At 38.5% G+C, this 22,156-nt stretch overlaps 1 protein-coding gene, 1 long non-coding RNA gene and 1 pseudogene across 5 annotated transcripts; 2 read left to right on the plus strand and 1 right to left on the minus strand.

Annotated features, from left to right (window-relative positions):
* Positions 1 to 382: 382 nt before the first annotated feature.
* On the minus strand, positions 383 to 9,420 carry LOC309875528. Of its 3 annotated transcripts, none has more exons than XR_014317047.1 (3): positions 9,340 to 9,420; positions 2,527 to 2,635; positions 383 to 566 (listed from the first exon to the last, which is right to left on the minus strand). It is a non-coding gene; the product is annotated as an uncharacterized lncRNA (long non-coding RNA). The 3 variants fall into 3 exon arrangements; XR_014317048.1 differs by lacking the exon at positions 9,340 to 9,420 and adding an exon at positions 8,281 to 8,609 and having other exon boundaries at positions 2,527 to 2,638; XR_014317049.1 differs by lacking the exon at positions 9,340 to 9,420 and adding an exon at positions 4,461 to 4,776 and having other exon boundaries at positions 2,527 to 2,638.
* On the plus strand, positions 430 to 9,346 carry LOC309875527 (carboxymethylenebutenolidase homolog). Its single transcript, XM_082755075.1, has 6 exons — positions 430 to 481; positions 3,653 to 3,866; positions 4,500 to 4,607; positions 6,383 to 6,525; positions 6,949 to 7,040; positions 8,529 to 9,346. Exons 2-6 carry the CDS (start codon positions 3,661 to 3,663, stop codon positions 8,706 to 8,708), a joined length of 729 nt encoding a protein of 242 aa, XP_082611201.1. The 5' UTR covers positions 430 to 481; positions 3,653 to 3,660; the 3' UTR covers positions 8,709 to 9,346.
* A 4,518-nt stretch (positions 9,421 to 13,938) lies between the features above and the next one.
* LOC309875703 (carboxymethylenebutenolidase homolog) lies at positions 13,939 to 20,129 on the plus strand (annotated as a pseudogene). The gene is made up of 5 exons: positions 13,939 to 14,207; positions 15,067 to 15,168; positions 16,634 to 16,776; positions 17,534 to 17,624; positions 19,827 to 20,129. The product of its transcript is annotated as a carboxymethylenebutenolidase homolog (transcript).
* Positions 20,130 to 22,156: the final 2,027 nt, after the last annotated feature.

Here is a 22,156-nt window from a genome sequence, read left to right on the forward strand (position 1 = left end):
GGAAATCTTACTGGAAAACTGAAGTCAGTAAGAAGATTCACTAGTCCTTCTTTCAACCTCTCCATGCTATTGTGTTAGGAATTACACGTCTTTAGAGATGATGAAAAAATAAGTGCAGTTTAGCATCGGTGTGCACCTTGCTTTCTAAACTCCTTAAATAATAAAAATAAATAAAAGGTGGAGTAAAAGGCAATTGATTTGTAGCCTACTGAATCCACCAAACCCTGCCTCTCTGCATGATCTGTCTCCACCCCTTCCGGTCAGGATGATTTGTGTGCTGAGCGTCTCCTCCTCGTCTCCCAATCCCCAGGGCTGCAGAAGAGTTGAAAAGCACCTGGAAACTGGATGGGTAGCAGAAGCAGCAGCTGGAGCAAAACTGCCAGCAGAACGGGTTTTCTTCTTGCCGTGTTTAGGGAAGCCTAGCTGGTATCTCACCGAGCAGAGGAACCGAGCTGGGATAACGCAGGATCCTGTACTCCAGGTATGTCATGGCAAACTGGTCCACGAAGACTGAGCTGGCAGCAGAGGGAGGCTAACTGCTTGTAACTGTGTTGAGTGGGAGAAATCTGAAATTGCTAAGCAGTCAGAAACAGCTCTTTGAAAAATATGCAAAACATTCAGCAAAAACCACTCCTTTAAAGAAAGACTTTTATTTTGACTTCATTAAAAAAAAAAAAAAAAGGTAAAAAAAAAAAAACAAACAACTGCACAAAGACAAGTATTAAGGAGCAGATAAGGTAAAGATAGAGGATATCAACTTAGGGAAAAATTAGATTTTGAGTGTCTGCAGCTGTGGCATAGCAATAGGTCTGAGGACAACCCAAACGCTTTTCCCTCTAAATGTCATCATACATTGGCACAAATAGGTAAGGGAGGTAGTACGTTCACTTGAAGCTTTAACTCTAGACTGCCTGACTTTGTGGGAGGCATCCTACTTCAGTCACAGTCTGAGGGCTTTCTGTAGGAATTACTGGCCATTATTTTATAGCCAGCAGAAGCAAGATCATGCTACAGGACCATAATCTCTTTTGCCCTTATGGTAATGAATTCCCATTCTTTCCCTTGTTTGGTCCACTGGAGCATTTAGCATTGAAATTAATTACCAATGGTGTTTAAAATGTTATCCCTGGACCCAGGAAAAAGGCAGACATGTCACATCTTGGCAGCATTAGTGCTAGGTCCTGGCAAAAAGCAAAGCAATATGAGATCATGTGCTCCTATCCACTTTACGAGAAGTGGGGATTATCCTTAGGAATATCTTTTCCTCAGTTTTATCTGATTGTTTTTGAAAGAATATTAGCCTCACCTCTCAATTATGTTTTTTGTTTGTTTGTTTTTTAATGAAAACTAAGACTTGACAGGTTATAATCATGTTATTTGCTGCTCCCTACAAATGAATTAGTTTGGGTCTGTCCTGCCATCCAAGGGAGCCCACCTTTGCCTTGTGATAACACTGAATGATTCTCCTCAGTTTTTTTTTATTACTTGCACAAAAGCTGGGTGGCACTGAGGAACTCAGTAAACCAAGGAAGTGAGACAAAGAAGCTATAAGGAGGCTTTCTCTAAACCAGCAAAAGGATGCCCTGGAACTCATGGATGTCTCTGCTTGTTCCCTGGTAGCAGTAGTTTCCCCTGCTCCTTGCTTTGTGCTAGTGCCCGTGTCTCATCCGTGCTAGAGCTCAGTGATGAGAAGCAGGCTGTAGAGGTGAGGTTCTGCTTGCCTGGAACCAGGCCGTGGGGAAAGCAGGAAGAGGAAAAGTGCAATGGATGAAATCGGTGGCAAGAGGGAATGAGGTGAGACAGGACAGGTAGGAAATATCCTGGGTCGTTGCTTCACTACACCGTGTTGCACAGATCAAAGCGGGAGGGAACAAATAAAGCTTCTGACTAAACAGGATCCCATCAAAGACTTCTAAGCAGTTCAGGTGTGGCTGGCTATTTACTAAGGTCTTCGCAGCCGGGTTCCTGGAGAAGAGCCAGCTGGCTGGGAATCAATCAAGATAGGCCAAAGAAATGATTTCTGGGAAGCTACCAAAAGATAGACAGTAGGCTCTTTCACAACTATTGCAAAATTTAATGCCTCCTAAACACTATTTCCTTGAAGGGGACACCATAGGTTGTGCCCTTCTGAACTAAAGGTGCTAATGGGTTAAGACCATGGCTGCCATCTCAGAAGCCAGTGGTGTTAGCTGACTTTGGGGATACCTGTCAGTTCTTCAAGAAGGCTCTTGCACTCATTCATCTTAGGTTAAAAAAAAAAAAAAAAAAGATAGGAAGTACTTTTGCAAAAACAGACATCATTCAAGCATTTTCAGTCCTGTTATGGGGAACATGAGCTAGGAGACACTCTTCCACATGTTACAACATCTACTTGCATGTAATGCCAAAGCAATGGAGGTTTTAGTCCTGAAGATCAGGATAATTCATGCTTCCTAATACCAACCCAGGCATTCAGATGTTGAAAATGTGGGAGAACAATTAACAAGTGTAATCAGCTCTCAGTTATCAGCACAGGGAATTACTCACTGTGTAAGATCACCCATCTCATGGCTATCTGTGAAGCAGCTTGATTCTGGCAGTAATGTCACATCCATCCAGTTCCTACAGCTCTGCAGCACACTTTAACATCCAGGAGCTGCTGTGGTGATAAAGCATATTTAGTCAAAGTCAGTGCTCTACCTGTCAGACCTGATGACTCCATCCCCAGGGTTAGGAGTGTATCATCTAGGTACACCGTTCTTCCACTAGAAGAACGGTGTACCTAGATGATACATGTACTTTGGGAAGGCCGATTATCTTGGGCATAAAGCAGCCTAAATGCATAAAAAAAAAAAAAAAAAAAAAAAAAAAAAGTGATGCTATCATTGAACCTGTTTTAATTTAGCAAGCTGCTCCTGAAGACCTAATTGGATTTATTGTACAGATGGATTATAGTACTACTTTTAATTAAAAGATAAGATTATACAGATTATACTTTTTGCACAGAGTCCATTCCATGCGCCAGACACAGTCAGAACAACTTCTGACTTTAACTTCTCTGGCATTTGCTTGCTTTCTTGCAATCCCTTTCAAAGCCGTATGGGCCCAAGGCCTTGCAACCTAGTTTGGAAACCAGCACTGCAGCCAGTTGCCAGCTGTGCCCAATAGACTGGGTGCCATGGGCTGCAAGAAGCACTGGATGCTATCCTTTTCTGTAGCAGCTGAGTGCTGTGCCTACCCTCACATAATTCAGAGAAAACAGTTTGTGATTCCAGCTGAAGACACATGTGACTGCTGCAACTGGTCACTTTCTCCTACATCTGGGGAGAGTACAACATCTGAAGCTGTACCGCTTCATGCCAGTGCTGAAGAGTTGCATGGGAGCAAAACAAAAGTGACATGAGACTTAGGACATTCATGAACATATTATTTGTCATTTTGTAGCTTTCTGTCCCTCTTTGCAGCTTAATTAGTTATAGACTAAGAACCATTCTGCACAGGAACATTGCTTTTGCATTATTCTACTTTCTCCTTTCAGACAAGGATGTCAATATTATTTTCAAAAAAATATTGAATTACTTTCTGCAGGTTGCATTTGCCCTTATTTGTCTTAATCTTGTATTAGCAAATTAGACTTTCTCACTCTTCTTTTTTCTTTCATTTCCCCTTCCAGGTTTCCAAATGGCGGATCCTTTCCTGTATAACACTGGAGAAAGATCTGGATATGGGTGCCTTGGACACGAAGTACAAGTTGAGCACATCAAGGCATATGTCTGTAGACCATCTTTTTTCACAGACAAAGCCGTGATTGTGATTCATGATATATTTGGATGGCAGTTCCCAGACATTAGATATATAGTTGATTTGATTGCAGGTCATGGATACATGTAAGCACCCATCTTTACTATTTTTCTGTTAAGAAATACACTGATAGATCACCAGGCCCAAAGCTAAGCATGGTATACGTTTTCCACACACATAGGGCAGCCAGACCATTTTACTCTGTGTGAACAGAAATGTTCCCGTGGCCACCAAAGCTACTGAAACTGACCAAACAGAAATGTCTCCCTGAGCAAAAAGCTAGAAGGAGGGTCATGAAGTGCCAGTGTTTGTGTTTATGTGGCAGTGCAGGTGATTAAAAGATAAGCAATAACAATGTTGGTATGCACTTTTAAGTTGTGTAAGTTTGCCATACCAGGCCTTTTGGAGTCCAAACAACAATAAGGGTTGCTTTAGCTTTTACTAGCAAAGAGCTAAATATTTGTTCATATATAATCAGGAGGGTTGCTCTATCCCTTTACTTTTGTATTGTGTCTTTTTTTTTTTTTTTTTTAATTTCCATTGCAAGACATATACTTTTAGCTCTGCCGATTGCCAGAACAGGATGAGTAGAATATGATTCAGATGATAACCATGTAGGTGTGTACTCTGGAGTAGAAAAGACATAAGAAAACATTTAGACATCCACAGATTCACCCCACCTGGATGTGAAAGTTGACTTGTTTCCATGTCTCACACAGAACCATCTGCCCAGACTTTTTCAAGGGGAAAGACCCCTGGAAAACTACTGATCACTGGCATGACTTTGCTGACTGGATGAAAGAACACGATCCTGTGAAAGTAGATAGGTAAGATGCATATTTGTGCTTGAATTTAAAAAGCATTCAGCAAACAAGGGGAATTTATATGTGTCTGAAGTGTTTAAAGTGGCACTTGACAGTGAGGCAAGATGGCTGCATGCACACAGTCATTTATTCTGGGTGGTTCTTCTGTGGTCCTCAGCACTGCCTTTAGATTTGGAACAGATCATCTGCTCCATCCATCACTCTACTTACTGTCCCCATCTCGTTTCCATGGACCCTTTTCTAACTATGTCATGCTGCCTGCACAGGCCTGTAACTGGTGTTTCACAGCCCTTCTGCTCACCAGTGCTGAGACTGCCTCAGCTCCTCAGGATAAGGAGGAAAACTCTTCCACAAGTGCTCAAGCTATCTGCCACTTGTCACTTGCTCACCTTGCTTTCTGCCTTGTAAATGATAGGAGGTGAGATAATCTCCTGAGCAGCACTAGATCAAAATTTGCAAGACTGACCCAAATCTATGAGACATATGATCAATTGCACTGGTTTTCTCTATTTGTGAAGTACAGGAACTACTTTCTGTAGATCCAAGCAGTGCCTGTAACAAAGCTTCCCTGTTTCTTCAGCATCTATTACCACAGCCTAAAACTTGAGATAATAATAGTGAGACAGTGACACCCTATTACTCAGCTATCATCTTGTACAGCACAAAGTGTTTTTCTGGCCCCTTCAAGAGGTTCCAGTGCTCGCACCCTAACTTCAATATCCCTCAGCATAGATTTTGACAGTAGAGTTGCAGAAGCTGAGACTGAATTTTTGGAAAAAACAAATGACTAATACCTATAAAAATTAATCCGACATACCCGTAACTTTCCTTGTGCCATTTCAAATAAACTAGCTCTGAAAGAGCCCATCCATTCACAGTGTGCTCCTCCTGCAGGCCTAGAACATGATCTTCTGATCATATCACTCTCATACTGCTTTCTTGTCAGCCTAAGCAAACCTGTGATGACCATACTAATATGCCTAATACTTGAAAATATAGTTATTAGTATATGTGGTCTGCATTTAAAATTAATTTAAAATTCTTTAGATAATCAGAAATATAAACTATTGACACTTACGAAGTTAGTAATAAAAAATTAATTGAAAATGTGACCTGCTCTGGTCTACACTAAAAACAATTTTTATACTTTATGCATTGTATACAATACCTCACACAGTATCTTTATTTTTTATTTTTTTATTTTTTTTAAACATTATAGCTGCTGACAGTTTAATTTGGAGTAGTTGCTAATTTGATATAGAATTTTTGCATGTAGGCTTGGTAAGATATTATTAATATTAACTCATGCAACAGGCATGACACACTTAAGATAAAACTTTATCTAAATAGGTGAACCCTGTAGAGATAGCACAGTGAAGCTTATCTGTTCCCACATTCCATAAAGTAAGGTGCTGTTCTTCTTGCAGATATGTCTTGGTTTTTGTTCTGTACTAAACAAAGTGATTCAATTAAAAAAAATGCTTCTTTTGAAAACAAAGGAGTGGGTCACAATTCAGGTAAGTATTTTAGTACCTACAACTGTTTATGGCTACTAAACTAGGACCACAGATGTTAACTCTCATTCAAGAATAGAAACTACTGCTTTGGTTTGCAATTTGCCTTTTTTTTTTTTTTTTCTTAATGTATTCTCTGTTTTAAATAATTGGGGGGTGCCGATGGAAAAAAAAAAAAAAGTATCTCTTTTAATTTACTTCTTAAATTGTCAAATATTGATTCTGCTATAGATTCCTTAGTTCCCTTTTGTTTATATGTCTTAGGGAAGCTGATGTTGTCTTGAAGTATCTAAAGGAACAATGCGGTGCAAAGAAGATTGGTATCGTTGGGTTTTCCTGGGGTGGAATGGCAGTACACCACTTGATGCTGAGAAATCCTCAATTAGACGCTGGGGTGTCCCTCTATGGTAGTGTAGAATACATGAAAACTTACATGGGCTGACACCACTATATGTAGTTTCTAAGTCTAGTTATTGCTTTGTAATGATTTCTGTAAATACTAAACTCAAAGGTGAGTTGCAGATTTTAATTACGGTTATTTCAGCAGTATGCTATATTGATATCAATATTTAAGAATGGTGTAAAATTAAAAAAAAAAAAAAAAGTATTTCCTTTGGCACATAAATTTTCTAAGTATTTTTTTAGTGTTTAGAGAGTTGGAACAATATTTTCCTTTTTTTTTTTTTTTTCATCCATCAGAATAGAAGCTGTCCTGAAGTAAAAAATGTATTTAACAAGTAAACCTAAATAGAAATTTTGTCTTTGAATTTTTCTTTCATCTTGCAAGAACGTTAACCTCACTGACAGACTGTTTCTCAAACACATTACAGGAATAATTAGGGACTCTGAAGAAAGATACAACTTACTAAATCCCACATTTTTCATTTTTGGTGAGAAAGACCACACTATTTCTCATGACCAGGTAAGCTGTAAATGATTTTTATTTTTCCTTTGTTCTTCTATCCTACACAGAAACCATAGCTTGTTAGAAACTATTTTCAGATACAAAAAAACAGACAGACTAGATTGTTTTGCTTCTATTTCAACTCCCCACATATCTTGCTTAGGTTCTTCAAAACTTCCTTTTGGGGCTGAAAAATGCAGTAAAGACCAGTGATTGGTCTCAGTGGCTGGATAGAGTGTGAAATTGAGCAGGGAGATCCAACTGGTATGAATCAAACACCTTAAAGACATGGATATTACTGCCATGGATGGGAGAATGGGTAGTAAACCTAATGAACTTGGACCCAGAATGGGAAAAAACAAACAAACAAACAAACAAAAAACAGCGCTCAGAAACAGAACTTTCAGATGATGTGGATCAGTGATTAATTGCTTTTGGTACAACAAGGCAAAATGAACTCTGTCAAAAGAGTGGTTGTGAATTTATAAAAAAACAAGCTCACAACTTGTGGATCCTGTTTTGAATCCTGGATGCCAACTATATTCCTAAATAACCCCTATCATAAGCTCATCTGAAAGGTTGGATAAATACATGGATAGAAACTGGAGCACTCTTCTGTGCATACATTTTTTCTCTTTAGTGACAATGATAACATACTACCTCTGGTGTAATTACAAATTCTTCATTCACCATCCGTTTTTCTGGTTAAAGTCATCCTTCCCCTCCCCCATGGAACACAGTTTTCATGAATACACACATTACACCTTGAAACCATACCTTTTCCTCCTGAGATTTTCTCTCTCAGAGTTACCTGTGCAGTTTTTTATGAAAAAATCCTGAGTTTAATAAAAAACATCCTCAAATGGATTGTTTTCTGCACTAAGTAATAAAGGGTTGTGTGAACAAAGAAACATAAACAAGAAATATATTACATGAGGTGAAACACACAATAGGTAGAATTAAGCTTGCGGGGGTGAACATTCTTTTTATATTCTGAGTTTCTCATGGGAATAAGCACAAAAATATGTATATATATGTATGCAGGAAAATAATCATTAACACTGTATGTATACTTAACATCTGAAGATTGCACAAGAGCAATGCCTTTTTGTTGTAAACTAAAAATAAGTAACAGTTTTTTCTTAACTATCAAAATATTTTAGACTGAGAATCATTGGGATTTAGAGAATATGTTCTCTCAAGATCAGAGTTTAAAATCAGGTTACAAGCCATATTAAGTCTCTGAATATAATTGCACCTGTTCATTTACAGCAACGAGATTTGCCAACTCTTCGCAGTCACTGTTGAAGGTTCTTAGATGTACCCATACTTTTGAAAACCATTTCAGTCTTACATTCCACAGAAGGGTTTTCTCATCTATTGATCAACAAAAACCTGCTTCAAACATAACAGTGGAGAAAAGGCAAAGATGTAGGAACATGAGTAATGGCAAGTTTGGCAAACGTACAAAACCACAAGCTAACAGAAAAATGCTTTCTTTTACAGATTACCTTACTGGAGGAGAAGTTGAAACAGTACTGTAAAGTTGCATATAAAATTAAAGTTTATCCTGGACAGGTTCATGGGTTTGCACAACTGAAGCCAGAAGACATGAAACCTGATGATAAACCTTATATTGAAGAAGCTAGAAAGGACATGATTGACTGGATCAAAATGTTTATTTGACAAAAACCATGAAGTAACACTAGGCTTCACAATTAGAGATCAATTTAATTAAATTATAGAGAAGAAATCAGTCAGTTGGAAGATATTTTATTTTGAAAACTAGGAACATTTTAACTTATAGTTCTTTATTTTTTACAAGACTCACAGAAGATTGTGAGCTCAAAGTTGGACTAAAGGACTTTTAGACATTAAAAAGTTGCTTGAATTTATCTTGCTTCGTATTTGCTTCATTATTCTGCATTATGACATCAATAGTAATGAAACTGCTTATCCATTCTTCTGTCCTTGTGGGTATGACTTTTTATTTTGGCATTACTTGAGTTACAGTTTTTATTTCGGTATGAGGATTCATAGGTGCTATCATGAAAACACCCTGTTTTTGCATGCATGAAGACAATACTTTTATTATCTGAAACATATTTGTTTCAAATATACATGTATTGCTGTACTGAACAGAATTTCCCATGCATTTTCCCATTTCCCATGCATTTTCCCACCATTTCTCTGCAAACCTCAGAGGGCTGAGTGTGTCCAACAACACTACTGCAAGGCGAACACCGTGCTCAGCCCCAACCCAGAGCAGCTCTGGGGCCCTTCCTGGCCTCCCCACCCCAGATACCTGCAGCCATACCAAGTCACCAGCTTTGTCTTGTTCAGCCGAACATCTTGGCCCTGGTCCTGCAGCATTCACACTTCCCGGGGGAGAGCTCTGGGCTTTGGTGCTGCTGTCACCGTGTTCTTAGGTAGCCTCAGAAAAATCCTCCAAATATTGCAGGCTGGTGAAGACAGTGCCACACGTTAACATGGTTTTCGTAGTAAATGAGTGTGTGTGTGAGCATGATAAGACTTTTTGCTTATCAAGAAAATAAAAAACCTGAGGGAGTTGGGAAAGCAAAATACACATTCTGTGGGGAGCCCCCTCAGTTGGAGCTGATGAGCCGGGTTTTGCAGCTGTGGCATAGCACGTGTGAGACAGAGCTGCAGGTTGTGCGAGCAGCTTTTACAGAAGAGATGTAGAAACCTCCCAGTACTTTTCCCCAAACATGCTCTGTCTGAGCCATTGTGGCCAGCCCAGGGCTTCTCAAGCCCTGCTGGGGAGCCAGGCTCTCCTGCCATTCACAGCCCACAGCTGTGGATGCTGTGGCTTCTGGTGCCTGGGCTAAATTGTTACCAGGCTTGGTTGGTCCACCTTGGTGGTGATGGGTGCCTTGATTTCATTCCTGTTCATTCCTATCTGCCTGCATCTACCTTTCCCCAGTGCATGAGTACGGAGCTTGCAGGCAGTGTGTAAACTCTTCTCCAGGTCTTTGAAACCCTTAATTTGGGCAGGGTTCCCCACACCTGCAGAAAAGAGAGGATGGTTTGCCTCGAGAGAAAGGAGGAGCTTTCTTCTCATAAATTCTAGCTACCCAGCCCAGACGTAAATCTCTATTTTAGGCAAGATCTGATGCCGATCCTTATCAGAGCTAGCTTTTCAGCACTGCATTACAACCGCTGTGGTTAGCAGCTGTCACAGCCCTACTCACTCCAGGAAATGTCCACAAGATGGGGCCCTGCTCCTTCATTGTCATCGAGAGAAGTTGGTGGAGGTTCGGCTTCAACCACAGTAATAAGGCTCTGAATGGTCCCTGCCAAACACTGCAGTAATGGTGTACTACTCCCAGAGGAAACCTGGCTTACTGGTCAGCAGAAAGCTGCTGCATATTGTCTCTGTATGCAGCAAGGCACTGTAGCCTGATGGATTTTGATAAAACGTGGAATTTCACCTCCTTAGGACTCTCCAGTTTATAAGAGGGAGCTCTGGTTGTGATACACTATCTTTACACCTTGTGTTTTATTTTGCATGACTGAATGTTTATTATTTGAAAGATCATTCGAAAGATCAGCTTATCATTACACAGCAAAATCAGGTTGTCTTGGAGTATCATAAAAGCCTGATAAGCCGATGAGCTGTAAGAAGCATGATTTAAGTTGTACTCTGAGTGTGCTCTTTTTATGCTTGCTCATCGTGAGTATGATCTTTCTTCTTGTACAAACAAATGTAAATAAGAGATATGCTGGGCTTCTCAGGGAGATTTTAATCATGACAAACAGTACTAGTTCCCTCTGATAGGTTAATCTTGTAATTCTCTGTTATTTAAACTTGCTTGGCCAAATAGCTCAGTCACACTAAGATGACCCAGCAAACTGAAACACAACTGAAGGAGGACAAACCTTAGGCAACCTACATATATATTTGATGAAATAGCATCCAAAGAACAGCAGCTAGTAGGTCTGAACCTCTGCCATACAAGCACCACCAGTGCTCTGAAAGGCAGGAGTAACCCCTGCTATAGCAGACTCCTATGGAGACCACTTTTTTCCAGTTTTGTCTCTGGCACGCTTAGCACTAGAGGGCCAGGGCTTGCTGGATGAGAAGATGGGGAGTTGCCACCTTGGTAGCATGCCAAAGAGGAAGTAGCAAAAGGGCTGACAAGGTGTTTTCGAGCAGTGGCAAAAACAAAGTGAGGGATGAGGGAGAAGGCACGGAGGTGTTTAAAACTAGAGCTGATTTTAGTCTATTTCTGTATTGATACTGAAGCTCCAGTCTCCCCTCTGTGGGTGGGATAGCAGCACAGATGCTGTTGTGCCATGACCTCAAAATTCACAGATCAGACATAGCCAAAACTAGGTCTTATGAAAATCGTGTTATTGTTTGGTTTTATTTTTATAGGAGGCCTAAATGCATCTGATTTCTTAGGTGGAGATCAAGTCTGAGTACTTCATATGTAAAGAAGTGTTCGTGTGTCTGAGGCTTTAGACACATTTGATCCGTGTTTCATGCGCAGTTTCACGATGAACTGATCTCAACTACAAGTACAAGCAGCTGATCTAAACTGCAAAAGCAGTCTGATCCCTAAACCAACAAACTCCTTCTCATTAACTTTGTGGTGGTTGAATTACACATGGGTGGAAATTATAATTCAATTAATAAACAACTTCAATAATCCTGTTTTCCTCCAATTTTTATTTAATCATGTTTTTCTTAACAGTACCAGATAAATTCTACATTGAGAGTGGGTTGAGGAATCTGTTTTTTTTTTTTTTTTTTTTTTTTTTGTCATTGTTGTTTTTTGTTTTTTGTTTTTTGTTTTTCATTGTCTAACCAACATCTCTACTAATCCCTTTTGTGAACTATTTTATGTAGATTTTATAATCTACATCTATGTCAGTTTAATTAATATTTTATAGCAGGCATTCACTGCTGTTCACAGGTTATGCAGTGAACTCTGGCATGTTTCTGGCAGCAACCTCAGCAGTACAAGATGATTTTCTCCTTTCTATACATAACTCATCAGCCTTCTTCAAGTCATTACATGACTAAAATCATACTTATCAATACAGCATATTTCTTTTGTTTACTAGCCTTGGAAATGCCATTATTTTTGTTTAAACACAGCTTGTATTTTGACATGTAATATTAGGGTACTTTTAAAAGAAACGGGACTTCTACTTAAATATAAATGGATTTTTGCCAGCTTACTGCTCAGATGAACTGAGCAAAGTGAGGGAAAACAGTAATCACAGTGGTAGGGGAGTTGTTCTAGGTCTGATCAGTTGTACAGCATGCATTTGAAATCTCTTCCCATTGCTTTGCCTGAGGTTTGGGAAAGGTGCTGGAAAAGCTGCAGTTAGTCTAGTTAAACTGCACTGCATCTTCTGGAGGGTTTTTTCAGGTTGATTTGGAAGCTCTGTTCACAAACAGCACTGTGGCGAGCCGTCCCTAAGAGGGCCAGTTTTTGGTGCTGGGAACCTCTGCATGTGTCACCCCACAGCACGTTGCCCTGTGAAGACAGCACAACTGATGTAAAGAGGCAGGATTTGGGGTAATTTGTGGTGCTGTTCACTGTGCTTTCCTGTTTTGGTTTTAATACCATTTACCATGTTATTTATGTATATTTGTAGTAGAGGAATTGAAGAGGGGAGAGAATACTGGAGATATATTGTGGGTCTTCGCTGACATCTGCTAGAATTAATTAGAAAATCCAGAAGGGTATAAATGGTTAAGATACATTCCTAGCAAGCATATCTAATCATTGAAAAGCGCATTTGAATTTTATTGCCAGCATGCTGGATTTCACTTTAGCAATGACACCAGCCAGATCAAGGAATATTATTCCAGTGGATTCATTTACATGGGAAGAGAGACTGTCCCTTGTTAATAAGCAAACATTGCCATTTTGATTTGTTAAGAGTGGCAACAGTATCAGGTTAAACAGCTTCCCAATATGGGCCCAAAAAAAAAAAAAAAAGCTGTGTATGACCACCTACTGCATGGTGGAAGGGGGAGAGCAGAGGGCACCAGAAGTTAACTGGGTTTTTTAAACACAAGGTCCTACAGTGGCCTATCTCCTGTTGAAAGGAACAAGACATTAAAATGAGCTTGCGGGATTCTTCCGAGAAAATCTCTGAGGCTATAAACTGTTTGGAAACCTTTCTTCACTTGAGGAGAAATAAAGTAGCTTCTAGTTTGTCCTTTAAAATGTACAACTCTAGAAATTTAGGTATCTGTGATGTACTCATAAACAACCCTGGTGTACATCCCTACATTCTTTTTACCATTCTAGTTCAGATTACAGAGTGTGCAGAGAAACCCCTGCTGATTTACCTTCTCTGAGCTGATTTATGGGAACTTTTAGAGATGCCAGTTAACGATGAGTTCCCTGGGAAAGGGCTGTACTCCACAGGTGATACTGGGGGACCAGCAAAGTGCCTGTAAGCAACAGCAGCTTTGGATTCCCCATAAAGGAAGAGAAAGGGGACACTCACAGTGAAAACTAGAAGGGAAAAGTAGTCAGAAGAGCGGCTTGCTGGCAGTGGAGTCTCACAGGAGTAACAGCAAAAGACAACCAGGTGCCAGACCATGAGGAGGAGGTGGGAGACCACAAGAGAGGCATGGTTTGTTGGGAGTTCACATGGAAATGTAGCTAGCACAAGTTGGATTGCTCCAAGCAGAAAGCTAGGAATGATGGATTGATGTGGATTGACATGAGCCCTTCTTCTGAGCTTATTGCACACTATGGTTATGCTGACTGACTGGAATTCATGAATGGCAACCAAAGAGGGCCAGCGCCAGGAGCTGCTTTACAAGCTGCCTAGAGCTTTACTTCTAACCTTGTGGTACAAAGTTCATTTTACTAGGGGTATGTGGGGACTGCATGAAGATTAAGACCTATAAGCATAGTTACTGATGCAAATAAATGACATTACTGTTTGTCCTGCTTGCTTTCCTGCAGATTTACAGATAGCTAATGAATCGAGGCTTTTCCCATGTGATATTGGAGACAGATTTGACTATGAGTGTTGTGGGCAAGAAATACAAGTTGAGCACATCAAGGCATATGTCTGCAAACCACTTGCCAGCACAGTCAAAGCTGTGATTGTGATTCAAAACAAATTTGGATGGCAACTCCCAAACTTGAGATACATGGCTGATATGGTCGCAGCTAATGGACACAGGTAAGAAATGTTTTCTGCAAGAAATCCCACTCTTTGTTTTCTACAAGAAATCCCACTCTTTGTTTTCTACCATTAGAAGATAAAGGAGACAAAGACATTTAATAAATGAAAGATAACTGTTTCCCAGGGATCCCATTGCTGCCCTGTGGGCTGTGCTGGGGAGAGCACACAGCAATATCTAAGGGTGACCTAAAGACGGCATCCTCAAGAGTCCCTGTTTGTTTCTTTCTAGTGAATGCATCACCTCTTCTGCTGGTCATGCAGCACATCTCAGGTCATCCTGAGCCAGGGTTTAGCTACTCTTGTGATGCAGGAGCTCTTTTCAGTACTGAGCGGGATCTTACTCTATGTCTCTTTTTTCAGTCACCAAATGATGTCTGCAGTAAAGCAGTCAGTCCATCCTTTTTTTTTTTCTTTCTTTTTTTTTTTTTTTTTTTTTTTCCCTAGCTCATAAGCAAGCCCCATCATGTGCTCTGTAGTAAATAACTATTTCTTGTAGCTGCCTTTGTTTATTTTGAATGCTTTAATGGTGGATTTATGTTAAGTGGTATAATGCTGTATGCAAAATCTAAAATTGTAATCAGGACCCTCTTTGATCATTTCTCATTGAAACATTGAAAAAAACATATATATATACTTAGAAATGTTTTGTAAAGTATATAGGCATTTCTGTATAGTAGTTAACAATGGTATTTAAAAACATGACTTTCTTGAGGAAAAGAAATAAAAACAATATTTTGCTTGGGTAGAAGCTTTTTGTTGTATGAAGGGCCACAACAAGACAACCCTTAGACAAAAAGTCTAAGGGTCGATGAATTTATTTAATTTTGATTTTGTTTATGTGTGTCTGTGTGCACAGAGCCATCTGCCCAGACTTTTTTTGCAGGAAAAGAAGCGTGGAAGCCTTCTGATCCAGGCTTGATGGTTGGCTGAAAACTCAAGATCCCAGAAAAATAAACAAGTAAGGTGTCAGGGAACCGCATATCACATTGACTAAAATCTTTAAACCTTTAAACTCAAGGAGGGATAGTATGGATAGTACCCCACAGCCATTTGGCTGTTCTTATGACAGACAACTCTCATGTCACTTCCATGAGGAAACTGGGACCACCGTGAAACAGAAGCTAGTGCTTAACACCTGCAGCAGTCCTCAAGGAACACCACTTAAACAGTGATCTGTGATCTACCCTGGTTTCCAGTTAGCCTGGAATTAACCTGGTGTTTGATTTTAACTTGTTAATATTAGGGTGTAAAGTGTGCTGCCCCTGAAGAGATCATGTCTGTTACTTGCACATGTGCAACGCTGCTCAAGCATTTATCATCGAAGACCTTCTGTCTCTAGCAAAGGTGCTCTGCTGCCTTAATAACAGAAGGCAGCTGCTGGCAAGACAGTACTGTGAAGGGGCCAGACTAATTAGAAATCAAACTAATTAACTTACTGGGAGAGCAAATCTCTTTATTGGTCTGTGGGGAGTAGCTACATTGAAGGTTGCTGGGCTTAGGTATTTGGTGAGAAGGTTATGGGAGGCATAATTGAATCACATCTAGATAGCTCCTGTCTCAGAGGGGTCAGTTGTTGTGGAAACTTCTTAGTTTGGAATCTGTCCTCTCTCTGCTGGAATGGGAAGGAAGGGTTGGGCTCTGCCTGGCATTTCTTACAGGCAATTTACATGTTTTAAATGTCAGCTATGGTGAAGAAAAATTTTTGGCACTTCATTTGTATATGTATATGTGGTGGTGGTGGGACAACAGATTAGGTAGTATTTGTGAGGCTGAAAATATAGTCTTGAGGTGATATAAAACAATTAACTGTTACCTCTCTCTCTCTGATACTTTACTGCCTCTGCATGGTGACAGGGGCCTTCGGGGTACTTCAGGGGTAAATGGATGCTTCCAGAATACAGCATCTGGGCCAGATGTATTTCAACTGACACTATAAATCCTCAAAACATCTTCCATGTTTGTCATGTTGACTTTCCTGCAGCAAGCATCTCCGAGCTGAACTTACAGTTATTGTCAACATATTGACTGTCTAATGAATAGTGTTCTCTGGAGAGGTTGTTATTACTTTTTGTGTCTACATTTACAAAACAAAAAATCATCCAACTTTTCAGAGAGTTTTAAGCATTTTTACCTCTAAGGTAGGTGTTTAAAAAAATCAGCTGTTTTCCATCCGTGTAGCTTTCCTTTGATGTATGTTATCCATGTTGTGTTTTTATTTAATTCCATTAGTTTTTTTATCTCTTTGATGATTTCAGATTAGCAAGCCATAATATTTGCCTGAAATAATAGTTTATTTAATGTGTATGAAAAAGATATAATAGCAACACGGTAGAGGGACACATGCATATTTATATTTACTTTTCAAATTTTACAATGTTGATTTTACGATGGGTGCTTAATTTGCATTTGTTTATATGTTCCAGAGAAGCTGATGCTGTCCTGAAATACCTAAATGACCAGTGTGGTGTTAAGAAATTAAGGGTCATCGTTTTTTGCTGGGGTGGAGTTGCTGCACATCACATGATGCTGACATATCCCAAATTAAGGGCTGGTGTACCTCTCTATTCAAGGATGTAATACAAGCATGTACACATGAGTATGTGTACTGTATAGCTGAGGTACTTGATCTAGCATTGTTTCTTCAAATTAGATTTTCAGTTGATGACATATTTTGAGCAAAGTAGGAAGGATATTATGCAAGGAAGATGGTGGTGAGGACATTTGTTTCTAGTTTCATAATGAATCGTTGGATCTGCGTCTTTGCTTCAGGTTTAGACAGACATACATGTCCTTGGGTCACCTTCCCAATTCAGTTCCCTTTTCCTGTTTACTACTGCTTTGCAACGGCATGCTGCAGGGCTAGGACTTTACTCACATACAGGAAGTGTTGTTTTTGATTTAGCTACTCCGTGTAGTTAGACAGTGGTTATTTTAGCGTCAGTTGTCCTTTTATGCTCTGCTCAAGAAGCTGGGGTAGCTAAACTGTTCTTAGAATGTAGATTTGGGGCTACTTATTAAAACATTGACTTCCCCCATCAGTTCAGAGTAACTCAACGTTGTATGCACAGAAAACATCTTTCAAGTCCTATGAATTCAGATATTTAATCTGTAGCTCAAGAAACTAACTAAAATAAAGTTTTAATCTAGAAGGGTGTTCTTCTAGAAGCCATGCTTACAGTAGCTTGTTAAAAAGCTCCTGACATAATGACATTTACGGGTACATGTTGCATAAGACAGGAAAACTTTTCACTGCATAAACAGAGTGCTGAATCTGAATTTCAACTTAAAAGTCAATTGACATTTTTTTTTTTAATGTTTTCTAGGTCTAATCAAGGATTCTGATGATGTGTCCTATCTGATGAACCCTACATTTTTAATTTTTGCTGAAAAGATGACTTCATACCCCTTCATGAAGTACGCGAATAACATCTGTCTTCTTTCATTTCTGTGTTTAATTTTTCCTCCTGAATTACAAGCCAGAACTCAGCCTTATTAAAAAAAATAAGCAGAAAAATGGAGGCAGACTTAGAAGGAATTGCATAACTTAGAAAAAGAATTAAAACTATATATATATATATATTTTTTTTTTTTTCCTGAAATCTCTTTCTTTTTTGAAAGTATTTCCAGTAACCCAGGTGAAAAAGTTTTATAAAAATCCTCTTGCAGTTTTGGACTATTCAGGGAGCAATCCTTTGCTGTATGCTTTTTTTTTTTTTTTTTTTTTTTCTTTTTTCCTATTGATTCTGGGTAATCTAGACATGATAATTTTATCAGACTTCACAGTGAAGAAAAATGTAAAAGAAAAACTTTTACATAAAAGTGTAAAGTTAGTGGATTAAATAAAGTCAAGGATATGATGAGGAACAGTGATTTAGAAGACTGTTTCTTCTTTTTATCTGCATTTGATAATTTTTTTTAAGTTAGTATAAAGCAAATGGAACAAGGTAAGCCCATGAGCAATTACCTTCGGTATAAAAGGTACACTTAAACTGCACAGAAAAACACCTGTATTGAGAATTACTATTTTTTATTTCACTTACAACATAAGCTCTTCTCCCTTGTATGCAAATATATGTGCCTAAATGCAATTTTTGATAAAATGATCAATTTTTCTTGCTGCACACTCTACTCTAGCCAGTATGCTAGGGAGATCATACTTATGAAATTGAAAAAATGTTCAATATTAATTAATTTTCTAGTACTGCAATGAAGGAGATTTTTTAATGTGATTCTTTGTCTCATCCAGCTTTCACAAATTCTGTTCACTTTACAAATTTTCTTCGTCAAATTTGTGTGCTAAATAGAAAGATGAACTTTAAAATGATAAAATACCCACACCCTAGAAGTAACATTAAGAAATATAACACAAAGGATAGAATTAGGTCAGCTGAGGAAACATTCAGTCTGGGATTTACGAGCACTTGGTCATTCCACTCCCCAACATTACCGGCAACTACTTGCTGTGAAGCCTTAATGAGTGTCTGCACTGTGATAGTTAATAAGCCTTACGTGTGGATGTCTCCATGTATCCTGTGAAGTGAGGCCATCATGCAGGATGATGTGCTTGTTCCCATGCGTACATGTTCATAAAAGGATATCTCACATTACCTACACAAGTCCAAGTTCATAACTGGAGATCTGGTCTACAGGAATTTCCACTTGGATTTTTCACACTTGCACACATAGTCTGATGTAGAGAAAGAAAGATTTGTTAGGTAAACTGTCATGCTCATGATTGATTAGCCATAAAATAAAACACATTTAAATAAGTCTTAGTGAGATGAAAGAACACATGGTTTTCAAAGTGCTAACTGAAGTCATCAGTGACACAGAAATGGGTAGGAATAAAGAAGATGGAGGCAGACTTTTTTCATTGGTATTCAGTGAAAGGAGAAGAGGCAATGGGGACAAAGTGAAACAGGAAATTCCACTTAAACATAAGAAAAAAAATAATACTCTGAGGGTGCTTTAATATTTGAATCTGAGAGAGGTTGTGAAGTTTTCATTCTTGGAGGTATTAAAAACCCAGCTGGACAAGGCCCCGAGCTGTAGCTGACAGTAAGGGTTAGACTACATATTTCCCAAAGGTCCCTGAAAATTTGGTGTTTATATAACATTTGGAAGTGACACTAAAGTGACACGAGTTCCTAAAACTTGAAAAAAGAGATATCTTGCCCTCATTTATGTCATTCTAAACAATACATACAAATGTTTTTCAAGCTTTCCAGGCACATACACTCATAAACCACATATGATAAGCCAAATTGCATCCATTGGTGTCTGATTGAGGCTTGTTATTGAGCTTTAGTTTATTTAGTATTTTCATATGTTGTGTATGTAGGAAGTACTTTTATTGTATCCATATCTTTGTAAGTTGTTGTACCTACCTTTATATTCTAACAGATTTTCTAGACCCTTATTGCAATGGTGTTTTTTCTTTATATAATTTTACTTTTTTTTTTTTTTTTTTTTTTTTTTTTTTTTTTCCATAGGGAGCTTGATTATTAGTGTCTAGCCTGCATGATAAATCAGGGAGTTGAATGATGAATAAACTAAGGACTGGCAGCATGGAATATATCTATATTAATGTAACTGTGACTCTGCTCTATATTACAGGTCACCCTACTGGAGTAGAAGCTAAAGCAAAATTGTGAAGTTGATTATCAGGTTAAAATTTATCCTGGACAAACTCATGGTTTTGTACATCACAGAAGAGGAGATGGATAAGCCTTATATTGAGGAAGGAAGAAAAGATATGATCAACTGGCTGGATAAATATATTTAATAGAAAAGCAATCAATTAATTTATAACATAATCATGTAACATATTGTGGAGATTTTTGATAGCACATTTTAGAAAATTAGGAGGGAGAGCTTGTTGAAATTAAAGAAAAAAGGAAACAATATTTTATTTTATTTTTTTTGGTCAGTAGATTCTAACTCATAATTCCATGCTATATTCTTTTGAGGTGGTTTCAGATGTCACTTAACAGTGTCGTGTCTTAATATGCTGTGAAATGGTTTACAATTCCTTGGGTTTTAGTGTAATACTTGAAATAAGTTGTACTAGTAGTAGAATAATGTTTATATGTTGTGGCCACTGTTCACCTAAGTACCACTTAAATCACAGGCCCAAAATTTAGGGACACAAATGGATTGTCTGGTGGAACTCCTTCTGAGACACTAGGTTTCTTTGACTGGTACCCTGGTGGCAGGTATTTATTTAACAAGTGACTTTATTGTGCATGTCTTTTTTCAAAATTTGGAGTCTGAGGTTATTCAAATGGGGTACTGCTTTCTCACATTACCTTTGGTCCTGTGATACTGTATAGACAGTTTCCCGACAGTTTCAGAAATCAAAAGTATAATACAAATGGCAAACGGCATTATTGTGTGGATTACAAACCATGGTTACTGCTTAAAGAAGAAATATTAAATGTTTTTGCGCAATGTATCTTGTTACGTAATTTTTCCATTGATGATACAGCAAAAATCTCTATGTTGCATCATCTCAAGATTGCATCTACCTCAACACCCAGCCTTCATTGGTGGCCATCAGTGGCTGCTTAGGGAATTTTCCTCTTACTCCACATCCTGGCAAGCAGCGGTTTTGGGTCTTTCTGTGCTGGATGTGCCTGTTGGGGCAATGTGTTGAATAGCCACTGATGGACCTACCTTCTGTGAATTTGCCAGGAGAACTCTAATTCTGGCCTGTGGCTGCTGCTGAAGTGTTGCTTTTGATAAGATACTGTCTATACCTAATGTATTAATCTACCTGTTGCCTAGGTGATACAGCTCTTATAACAATTTTTTTTTTTTTTTTTTTCCCCCCAGGAGAAGATTGTTAGAGGTCTGGAAGTCTGGTGTGTCTTAATTACCTCAGTGTAAAACCTAGGTAACCCTAAATTCAGTCAAGCTCCCTTAGCATTACAAGGTAAGCTGTTGTGTAAGAGGATGATCAGGTCATATATTTAGAGAACGGCTGTCATTCATAAATGTTTAAATGGCATGTGTACTGTAAAACTAATACTGTGACTAAGCAAAAGGAAAAAAAAAAACAACTGAGATGCTGCATTTGTTAGAAGTTGAAAGGGTAAATACAAGTTACTACAAGTGTGGTCAAGTCTTCACGATAAAACTGTAACTCACTGTGTAAGATCTAGCATTGTGAGTTTATAGTACAAAGTACAATCAACTGCACATACGGAGAGTGTGAATGTTTTGAATTAAATTTTGACTTCTAATTAAAAGTTATAAGGGGAAAATCTGAATAGATTGTCAGGGAACACAGAATCAACAAGAGATTAAATTAAAACCCGTTTAATTTATAAAGTTTAATGTTAATATTAAGGTCATGGAAAATAGTCTTATATAAAGGAAAGTTTCCACAGGCACAGTACAGTCACTCAAGGAAGTGAGCATGGGGCGAAGCAATCCCAGTGAAGAGAAGTTTCTGGAAGAATTGCTGCAATTGTAATTGGAATTGTAAGCAAGTCATAGTGATAAAATTATTTAGAATATGGGCAAACAGTTTATATGTGAGGACTAAATTGCAAAACGCGTCACTTTGTCAACATGGGACAAAAGTGCATTTAGTGCTATTTTTCAGATGTACCTGTGAAGAAACAGTAAACTTTCACTGCTATTTTTACATAAAGCTCTTTAAAGAATAAAACCGATTATGCAACAAAAAGAAGATCAGAAAGCCAAATGGGAGGGATACAAGGATCAGGCAGTCACTTTAATTCAAAAGGGAAAAAATATATAACATGTTCTGATAGGATAAAAATATATCAGCATTTAAAATAATTATTATAATTATATGTAGAGCAATCTACACAACTGCTGCCTTTTCAGATTTTATTTGTTCTCATGCTGAAAGAGAAAATATTTTTCCTGTGCTATGCTCTGTCTTGTATAGGGCTTTGAAACAATGTCTCTATGTC

Source organism: Aythya marila, assembly GCF_965140915.1.
Source record: "Aythya marila genome assembly, chromosome: 2".
Classification (NCBI taxonomy): Eukaryota; Metazoa; Chordata; class Aves; order Anseriformes; family Anatidae; genus Aythya; species Aythya marila.